This window comes from Mesoplodon bidens (genome assembly GCF_964165515.1).
Source record: "Mesoplodon bidens genome assembly, chromosome: 14".
NCBI classification, from domain to species: domain Eukaryota; kingdom Metazoa; phylum Chordata; class Mammalia; order Artiodactyla; family Ziphiidae; genus Mesoplodon; species Mesoplodon bidens.
Genome location: NC_138170.1, coordinates 50,753,246 through 50,763,490, shown reverse-complemented (window position 1 = coordinate 50,763,490; position 10,245 = coordinate 50,753,246). Strand labels below are relative to the sequence as shown.

Here is a 10,245-nt window from a genome sequence, read left to right as displayed (position 1 = left end):
TGTATTTTCCTAATCTAGAGAATGCAGTCATAATCTGAACTTGGCCAGAGAAGAAAGGTCCAAAAAAGTGATTTCATTCAGAGGAAAAAATGCCTAAAAGGGGAAAGTGACTGTGAATCCTGGGAATCTACCCCTGCAGAAAGGAACAGGGTAGCGCCGGGGTGGGCCCCAGCACCTGGGATGGAGAAGACACGTGTAAACTTCTGCATTAAACCAACCGACCCTTCGTGTGGTAGGAGAAGCAGCCTATGTGGACAAAATCAACTGCTCTTTCTTTTGTTTCATCAGTTTTATTAGTCATATATCCAGAATTCATTATATAAATCTTTCAAAATACTAGATATTGCAAGAATAGTTTACAATTCAGCTCTGATTGCACAAATACTTGACACGAAACCATTTTTACAAATACTGATTTTTCTTGTAAGAATGCTTTGGTAAAGAAAATAAGTCTCTATATATCTTACAGCAAATCTTATGCAGTTTTTTTCCCATTCAACCGTCATTTCAGGTTTCCTATCACAGCACAGGCGTCACATCCCATAAACCAAATTATAATCTGCTGCCACTGCTTGTTTTCAATTACTGTTGAAATTCACAATGTTCAGAGTTTTTAGGCTTCTTTTTCTAATCTTTCCTGATCTGAAAGAATTCACGTATTCAGGCTAGAAGAGGTAATTTACACAACATTCTTGCTAAATCTAACTTGCATTGGGTTAATCACTGTGCTTGGTGAAGCATCTTCACACTTCTCACTTACGCTACACCAGCTAGTAGTTCACCCCTGCTGTATCAAGCAGAAGGGATAAAGTCCTTTTATTCCTAAGATCTTCTAAACTGCAAAACAAAACCCTAGAAACAAGAGTTAAATACAAATATTTAGAAAGCTGTAACATTTGCTAATGATGAGAAGTAGAGAACACTTTTAGACTCGAGGTCTCTCCTAGGTTGAAAAAGACAGAAAAAAAAGTATAAGGACATGGCAGTAGTTTTATAAAATATTGAAAAACTGAAAAAGGTGAATCACTTAGGTCAGTGATGTGTTGTTTCCAAAGTGCCAGGAGATATAGAATCTTAGACTCTGTGGCTAGCTGAACTATTTGACATTCTTCGAAATAGATGCTGTGGCTTTGAAATAGCCTAATAAATACTCCCTTGGCCAGAACAAGTAATCATTTAGGCCAGGGGAGCTTTACAGAATACTGACCACGTTTCCTGAAGACAGGACCCACCAGGGAAAACATGTGGCATACATTCCATTCCTTCAGTTGCTGACAAGTGTGTCCAGTTAGCAAGAGCTTGTCTTACTCTTCAGGTAGCGTGAATTAAAACCAAGAGCCTGGCAACATTCTCCAGTCTAGTTCCTGAGTGTTCAGCTCCAATTACCCAATATTCTTAAAAGGATTCTTTAATCAAGCCCTTGTCCAATAAGAGATTTAATAATACTTGGGGACTACAGTAGGTCCCATTTCTCTGCTTTTTGATTTCTCTTTCTCACCCCAGTGTAACAAGCTGCTACAGGTTTGTACCAAAATCCCGTAGCAGTATTTTGGAAATGAGTTATTTTGCATTACCGAAAGTGTTTGATCACATTATAATGGTTCACATTTGCATCTAACTGGGAGGTGGCCACATCGTGTCTACTGCAGTGATTTTGCGAACTCGGCATAGTCAATGTATCCGTCATTGTTCTTGTCATCGTCTCTCAAAACACCATCTATTAAGTTGATCAGTTCATCTTCGTTCATTGGTGTCTGTTCATTCCCTTCCTACAAGGTACAAATTAGACAAGGATGAGCGGCATCTTTTACTGGAAGCGCTTGGTTAATGTCCAAAATAAAATGTCAATAAACTCCTTCAGATGTAGTACTTCTACTTCCAGGAATCCACAAACCACATATCAGATCCAGAGTCAATTCATAATAATCCAATTTAGAAATGATTTTTGGCAGTTAAAAGGACGATACAATCAAAGTAAGCCCTTGCTTATTTGTTTTAAAAATTACTTTTCATTCTTTTCTCATTACAAAAGTCATATGTGTTCACTGTAGAAAGCTGGGTCCACACAGAATTCTGAGCTTCAGAGATTCCAGGACCCGAAGCCCCATCCTAGAGAAAAGCTCACAGCCCAGGCCCTCCTGAGGGTCAGCTCTGCTGAAGTGGAAACAGTCCATGTTAGACAACATCTCGGGGTCAGAACAAGAGGAAGAAGGCACTGCCGAGCAGTAGACCTCATCATGATCTTTGAGGTGAAGGCATTTCTGCTCACAGGGCCGAGCGCTGAGCTACGGCCGCTCACGTCCTCGGCTGATTCTTCCCCTGCCTCCTCTCCCACGTCCCCCCTCCCTCTTCTGCCGCCACCAGCATCCTCGCCTGCCAGGGCTGCTGGACCCCAGTCCCTCTGCCTGGCGTCCGCCCATATGCCTCCTACAGCAGACCCTGCGCTCATCATGCCAGCCTCCTGTGCGAGCCCTAGCGCTCCCTGCAGCCTTCAAAGCAAACCCCACCCGGCTCAGCTCGCAGCCGTGCGAGCACACGCCCTCCCTAACTTTGCCTCTCTAGAGATTACAGTGTGGCACAGTGGGACAGACATTAGATCTGGAGACATAAGATCTGAACTTCAGCTTCCTTACCTCTCAAACTGGGGGCAATAACAAGGCCTGCCCCTTCCTGCTCCCAGGCTACTGCAATGATCAAACGAGATCTCTAACCTGCCGGAAAGTGCTTTGTAAACTACGAGCACTGTACTGTTTGAGCATCACCCAAACCCTCAATTATCACCAAATCCCTTGAGCCCTTGGTCCCCTGACTCGCCATTCTTCCCAAATGAGATAACTTCTCCCCTGTTCTGCATTTGGAATGTGGTCTGTCTTTTAGCTGGTTCTCAGATGCTGGCGTGCAGCAAGAATGCCAGCGGCACTTGCTAAAGATAAAAGGAAAGCTCTGGGGCTTCTGCCTCAGCCCGTCACCCTGTATGAGAAGGACTGCTGAACAGGAAAAGAGGCAGAACAGAAGGCGAGCAGAAAAAGGAGAAGCAGCAATAGTGTTGCACAAGGACAGGGAGGTCATCAAGTTCGGGGACTGAGTCACCAGAGGGAGGCCTTTTCGAGATGCTGTCTACTGAGCCATTGCCTGACCTACCTCCTTATGGACATGAGTGATGGCTGTGGAGAGTTCTAGGCCGTCAAGCAAATTATTGCCGTCATAATCATGCATTTTGAAATAATGGAGCTGCAGTTCTTGTGGGGACATCTCTGCCTCTGGTTTGTTGACGACACCTTCTAGATGCTCCATGATATGCCTAAAGACCAACAGTGAGACTCAGACCACTTGGTGGCGATGCTGGGATCCTACCAAAATCTTAAGGACTCTGAAACGTTCAAGATCTTAAAGTTCATCCATCCCAGAAAAACAAACATCAACAGTGGCAGACCACACTCAAGGAAGACAGATACAGGCAAGGCCCTGAAAGGAGCAGGGGAAAAAAAAAAATCAAATAGTTCATCTGTTATGCTGGCAAGATTATGGGTGTTTTTCCTTTTTATTATTAGAATATTGTTACAGCATTTTGGGGAGCTATTAATTTTTTTTTTCTTAAACCAATTTAAGGATAACAGCGTATAATGTGTGAGGCTAACTGGCCCAGGGCAAAAGTGGCAACAAATGATTCAATGTTTGAACATGCCAATACAAAAGAAAAAGGTCTTGTCAGAAGCAAGAAAACTTAGCTCTATTTTGGACTCTGCAACTACCACTGTGTGTGTGTGTGTGTGTGTGTCTGTCTGTCTGTCTGTGGTGAAAGAGAGAGACAATGAATTCAGGCAAGTCATTTATCCCTTTTGGGCCTCAAGATCCTCCATCTGTGATATGATGGTGAAAAAAGAATACCTGACTTACAGGTGGCTATAAGGAATAAATATCATCCTTGGAAAAGGTTAAGGGGTCGTACAAATAGTAGAAGGAAAGTTGGACAGCGCGTGCCCTTGCAGCTGGCTGCAGCTGCAGATGGGGAGGCCCCTGGACCACAGCCCCGGCTGAATACGTACTCTTGGTCATGCACTGTGCTCTTATCCAGGCCCACGCTGCCGGGATGGGAGAAGCTGGCCCCGGGCTCCTCAGCCCTGGCACCCAGGGCACAAAAGGCCCAGAGCAGGGCGCACAGGAAGGGGGGTCTGAGTAGCTGCAGAGATCTCATGGTCACCGGTACCTGGGAGGTGGGGAACACAGAAGATGAAGGTGAGAACACCAGAACTGAGGTTCTTTCAAGACTTGACACAGCGCACTCCTGGGAACCTGGGTGAAGAAACAAGGCTGGGAAAGAGGAGGACTGGGCCTAGGACAGCTCTGACACCAGACTGTAGGATGACCTTGCGTTCTCCAGGTCCCCATCACTCAAACGGGAAGGCAGGTCCATGACATTTCCTGAAGCCCCTTTGGAATGTCAAGCAACTTGATGAGAGCTTATAGGGATTTGGAGAGTATTCCTGCCTACAAGCAGCTTACAGTCTGGTGAGAGAAATACTTCCTACTGAGAGTATGAATCAAGGCACAAAGTGAGGTGTACTAAAGAAAGATTAAACCCTCTGAGAGTTCAGAGGAAGAAGTTTCCTTTGGGCGAGGGAAAGCCAGAGAAGGTTAACAGACATGGGGATACTTCAGCAGGGCCCGGATGGATGGGCACGCAGTGGATGTGCAGGGACTGAGGGACAAAGGGAAGGTGCGAGCAGAGGGGCAGGTGCAGACAAGTGGGAGAGAAATTCCGAGTAGTTTAGTCAGGCTGGAGCTTAGAAGGTATGAAATAGACGGAATGGTGGACAACAGGCTGCAGAGGTTGACCAGGCCGTGCTGGATGTGGTTTTGCCCGCTAGGCCAAGGGGGCTGAAGTTTCCTGGGGATAAATGGGAGCCACTGAGGGTTCACAAATGGGAGACGAGATCAGAGCTTAGTTTCACAATGGCTCAGCTGGCAGCACAGCAGGGAAGGTATTAGGTGGAGTGAGTCCAGAGACCGGGGTTGAGGGAAGCAACGGGGCAGGTCAGATCAAGGCCCGCAGTGGTGGACACGGAAAAGAGGACGTTAACCCTTGCCTTGTCCACCTCCCAGGGCTGTGACGGAGGTAAGTAACTGAACCAGGTGAGAGAGCACTGGAGAGGAGAGTTCCATAGGAATTAGGTTCCGTCAAGTACTTCTGGGGTTTGGCTAGACTTGGAATCGTGGTCAACAAGAAGACACAACTGGCTACACAGCAAGCTCCCCGAGGGCAGGAGTGCTTTGTTCCCATCCATATCCCCACCAAGGCTCAGGCCTTTAGTAACTGCTGTTAAACAGAAAGTCCTGGTCTTTCCAGGGGCTTACAGACTGACCTCAAAAAGGAAGGTGAAGGACAGCCAGGAGACCTCCATACAACACAAAGGAAACACCTGACTCACACATTCACTTCCCTGGATAATAAGGGCCAGTGATTTCTAAGGGGCCAGCTGCAGCCAAAAAACCTAAAGCAGCGAAGAGAAAGCATAAGGTACTAGTCAGACCCTCGCACATGCCACACAGAGCTCAGCTCCGAAGCCACCGCCATCTCCACTGAGGTATTACAGCTCCTCTCACCCGCCCTGAAAGGCTCTGTAGGGTAGGACCCTGGGAGAATGCCATCCCCACAATGTTTAAGAAAATTTCCCAAACCCACTTTGCTGGATATCAGTAGTATCCTCCCTAAGGAGACAATGGTCACTGGGATGTATAACTTCTAGGGTATAAAAAGAAGCATCTAGTCTCACAACTGAATAGAGACATCATAATGCAATCGTCATAATTCATAACAGAAACAGAAAAAGATGTTCAATATATACCAAGAGAAAAAGAGCAGGCTACAAAAGTCTGTAAAGAATAATTCATTTTTGGGGAATTCCCTGGCAGTCCAGTGGTTAGGACTCAGTGTTTTCACAGCTGTGGGCCTGATTCAACCCCCAGTTGGGGAACCATGATCCCACAAGCCGCGTGGTACAGTCAAAAAAAAAAAAAAAGAGAATTCATTTTTGTAAAAACCAAAACAATGTATGTATATTTCTCATACACAGAACAATGACTAAAAACTATTAACAAAGATTACTTTCTGAATTATGAGATTAGGAGTGATTTTTTTTTTTTTTTGCCCATGCCATGTGGGATCTTAGTTCCCCGACCAGGGATCTAATCCACGCCCCCTGCAGTGGAAGCTCGGAGTCTTAACCACCGGACCACAGGGGAAGTCCCTAGGAGTGATTTTGATTTTTCTTCTCTTTACTTTTCTATTGCTTCTAAAATTTCTACTATAAACATGTTTTGTCTTTACAAATATGTATTTAATGCACTTCATCCCATAATTTTGTTCCAGACTATATGGATGGAATAAAAAGGGGGATTCCAGTTAAGTCTCATCTCTACAAAATAATTCAGGAACAGCCAGAAACTACATCCCAATCTTACCAAATAAAAGTGTCCAGACCCTGATGAGGCCACTGCCACTGTACCTGGTACCAGAAAACAAGGTCTCAAGTTACTCTCAGCAGAGACTGCCCCAACTAGAGCAGAACAACTTGTTCTGACCACACACCATAGAGTTCTGGGACAAGAGGGACCAGAGGGGGAAGCCAGTTCCTCCCAAGTCTTTCAGATTCATATGCATTAGATGTCTCTTTCTCCAGCAAGCCTTCTTCAATTCCAAGTCTGGCTTAGGCGTTCTTCCCATATGCTCCTAAGTGATTCCCTTCAGAAGGGTCCTGTCCATCGCTGACAACAGCTGTGCACATGACCTTGAACATGCCTGATTACCTCTCAGTACCCCCTGCGGAACTGGGCTCTGTGAGGCCGGGGACTGCATCCACATCCCCAGCACTGGGGACAGTGCCTGCACAGAGGTTGGTGATTCTCAGCCTGTGTGCCATGGTCCTCGGGAGCTGGGAGGGATTACACCTTCACAGATAACACTGCCAAGTTCTGATGTCAATGTAACTGAGGATGAAACTTATTTTTGGAGGTATCTATCAGATAGAAAAGCTGAGTGGTCATCGGACCCATGGCACCATTTCCTATAACTATGTGGTTGGATACTTAGTATATCAGATAGGGGTGGGGTAGGCGGGGGAGAGGTTCTATTCAAATAACACCAAAAAGCAACCAAGTGCTTGAGTCCAAATTATCCCCTCTTCATAGGAGACAGGATAAAGGTCAAGAACCATACATTTTGGACTTACCCCGTTTTGGTCTGCTGTGGCAGGTTTCTAACCATTAGACCACAACAAAAGTCAAATCTACAAACACAGAAGAGAAACTCTCCCCTACAAGTGATACAAGGAGCACAGGGAATCTGGCTGCCACTTAACAAAGTAAACTACTCACATTGAAAAGGAAATATTAGAAGTCCCTTCCACCGAAAGAACAAGTTGCATCATCGACACTCCAACTACTTAGCTCAAGGCCATAAGCAAAGAGCTTGGCAGATAAGCCCCAGGAGTTCCTGGGATCACTGGCCTCTGAGAAATTAAAGGCTAGGCTGGAGAAAAATCCAGAGGAGAGATTTCTGAGAGAGTGGAACACAACCATTGAGACACCCTTCACAAGGAGAAGCGTCATTCCTGGGAGGAAGCGCTGGACCACCGATGGAAGGGAGCTCCCGCAGTGCCCTGACTGTAACAGGGCTTCCCTCACAGCTCCAGCAGCCTCTTCCAGTCCCAGAGCATTTGTTCCCACTGCTTCCACCTGTCCGTCCTCCCTGTTCCTTCCAGGCCCAATTCAAATGTCACCTCTGTGTTCTCCCAGCCAAGACCAACTGTTCTCTCCTCTGACCTCAGTCTGCAGTCTCTCACACTCACTTGGCCTTAACATATGGTCACATATTGTGCTCCATTTGTTTTTCTCTTTTCTCTCCCTCTCTGAGGACAGGGAACCTATTTTCTCTGTCTCTCCTTTACCCTAGTGAATTTATTACAAAGTGCTGAGCTGACCTGGCATAGCACACCTTCACTCTGAATCAGGGCAGTGGATCCTGCAACCTAGGTGTGTTGTTCCCTATCACAGAGGGTCTGACTACACTACAAAAATAACTCCCCTTTGGAGCCGTCCCACCAGTGGTTTGGCCAGGCCCACGCTCATTGTGTCTTACCAACACCTAAGAGTTTGCAGCGAGCCTTCCTCCCATAAAAACCACAGCAGCTGCTAGCCACTTTTCTCTCATGCTGGGGCCCTCAGCTGAGAATCAACCTCAAAGCAACCACACATCCTGTAGCCAGAGGCGATGCCAAAGAAAAACCTGACTGGCATTTCCCCATTTAAAACTACCATGGTCCTGGACTGAAAGCAAGAAAAGAACCAGGTTTCTAGGCAAAGAAACCTCTACGTGGGTTGGGGATTGAGAACTGGTTCTGAAAAAGTAGGCATTTAATAACTTGATCTCTTTGTTCATTTGGGGAGCCCAGGGAGCTGCCATGCTTCATTTATACATTTAACTAACACTCTTCACTAACAGCTTGGTGCTGCACAAGGTTCTAAGGATAGGGCTGTGAACCAGACAGGCTCCTGTCACACAGATTACAGCCTGCTGGAAAAGAAAGACCAGTTAATGCAACAGCGTACCTCAGAAGCCCCAACCCATACCTGGGTTAATGCATGAAGGATGATTTTTTTTCAAGGTGCTAAAGGATAGCACCTCAGGTAGAGGGAACACAATGTAACAAACACCTAAGCCTAGAAGGAACTTGATCCGATCTGGGAAATAAAAAGCGTTCAGTATGGTTGAAGACACAGTATAGTGGAGATGGATGAGTTAAAGTAAAAAGAGGACAGGTCACGAAGGGCCTTGTAAGCCCTGTTCAAGAAGTTATAAGAGCAATGGGAATCCACGGAAGGGCGATAAGGGAATGGGGAGAGGGGTCTGGTGACGTGATCAGATTTCTGTTTTAAGACCATCACTCTGGCTTTCCACTACATAACAAACTACAGAGGATGGAGAAGGGATACAGGGGACCAGTCAGGAGGCTACTGAGTAGTCCAAGGGAAAGATGAAGGTGGCCTGAACTAGCTAGAGCAGAGGAACTGGGCGTGGAGAAGTGAGTATATCCCAGAGAGATTTATGATGGATTCGTTGTGGGTGGGTAAAGAGTGTAGGAGGTGAGAATGACGCCCAGGTTTCTGCTTGGGCAACTGGGTGGATGGCGGGTGCCATGCCCAGACAGGGAATACTACAGGGGAATACAAGCTTTCCCCGCCTCCCCACTCCCCTGGCACGGCCTGGCCAAGCTCGCCCGCCCGACAGGACCTGTTTATTGTCTCCCCCAGAGGGAGATGGGGTACAGGAGCAGATGGAGAGCTACGACTCAGGCCCGCGCGCAGGTCCACGGCAGGTCTCCAAGAGGGCAGAGATCGGCCCTGATCGGGCCCATCTGCCCCGGGGGAGAGGCTCTGCTCCTAGTCGGCTAGCTTCCCGGGCCGACTTGGGGTCCGATACCCTCACCCAGGCCGCTCCTGCCTCCCAACCTGAGCCAGAAGCCCCGAGCCCCCCGAAGGGACGCCGGGATCCCGCCCCGCTGCCGACACCTGAATGCCGTCCCACGGACTTCCTCCTCCAAGGTCGGGTCACAGGCCTCACAGGCCGCAGCCGAATTGCGGCTGCTCCCTGGTTCACTCACCCTCGCAGCCAGCAGCTGCCAAACCGCTTTCTTCGGACACGAAGCCCTACGGCGTGAGCCTCGCCAGCACCCGTCCTCAGAACGCTTTTTCTCGGCCCCGCCCCACCTCCGTCCCTCTGTGCGCACGCGCGCCCCTTCCGCCCGCCCATTGGCGCCGCGGGCCCCGCCTCTGCCCGGCGCCTGGCAGTGTGGGCCGCTGGGCTGATTCCGCGTGCAACGGGCTCAGGCCCAGTAAGGGCTGGGCGGAGACATTTCTTCTGCCTACCTTCTCGAGGGCGACACTCGGTTGGGCCACCTGAACCCCCAGAGTCCCCGCAGGTTGCTAGGCAACCCCGGAAGCCCCGGGGTTTCGCCCCCTAAGGTGGCGAAAGCGGATGCCGCGGGTGTCAAAACTGGCTTTCAGCTCCAACTCCACCTCCACCTCCACATTTACAGGTTCCTGGGTTCCTCTGACTGCAAGTTGGGAAGAAATATAATAGCGTAAAGGAAAAAAATGTTGCGTGCCATTCCAGTTCTACAAGGATCAAGCCATTAACCACTGCAATTGACCACCAACAGTGTGCCCCGAGGGGAATTCAGGATGGAG

General features: G+C 48.1%; 1 protein-coding gene across 2 annotated transcripts; it reads right to left on the bottom strand.

Moving 5' to 3' along the window:
• Positions 1-270: 270 nt before the first annotated feature.
• On the bottom strand, positions 271-9,763 carry MCFD2 (multiple coagulation factor deficiency 2, ER cargo receptor complex subunit). Of its 2 annotated transcripts, none has more exons than XM_081254252.1 (4): positions 9,660-9,763; positions 4,047-4,207; positions 3,142-3,301; positions 271-1,769 (listed from the first exon to the last, which is right to left on the bottom strand). In XM_081254252.1, exons 2-4 carry the CDS (start codon positions 4,193-4,195, stop codon positions 1,641-1,643), a joined length of 438 nt encoding a protein of 145 aa, XP_081110378.1. In that variant the 5' UTR covers positions 4,196-4,207; positions 9,660-9,763; the 3' UTR covers positions 271-1,640. The 2 variants fall into 2 exon arrangements, with proteins under 2 accessions (XP_081110378.1, XP_081110377.1); XM_081254251.1 differs by having other exon boundaries at positions 9,568-9,677.
• Between the last annotated feature and the right edge of the window lie 482 nt (positions 9,764-10,245).

Bases quoted from the DNA above. Each gene is read 5' to 3' on its own strand.
- MCFD2 (XM_081254252.1), bottom strand. From the start codon at position 4,195: ATGAGATCTCTGCAGCTACTCAGACCCCCCTTCCTGTGCGCCCTGCTC. The intron at 3,302-4,046 runs GTACGTATTCAG...GTTGGTCTTTAG, and splicing joins AGCACAGTGCATGACCAAGA to GCATATCATGGAGCATCTAG. The intron at 1,770-3,141 runs GTAGGTCAGGCA...TGTACCTTGTAG, and splicing joins TCACTCATGTCCATAAGGAG to GAAGGGAATGAACAGACACC.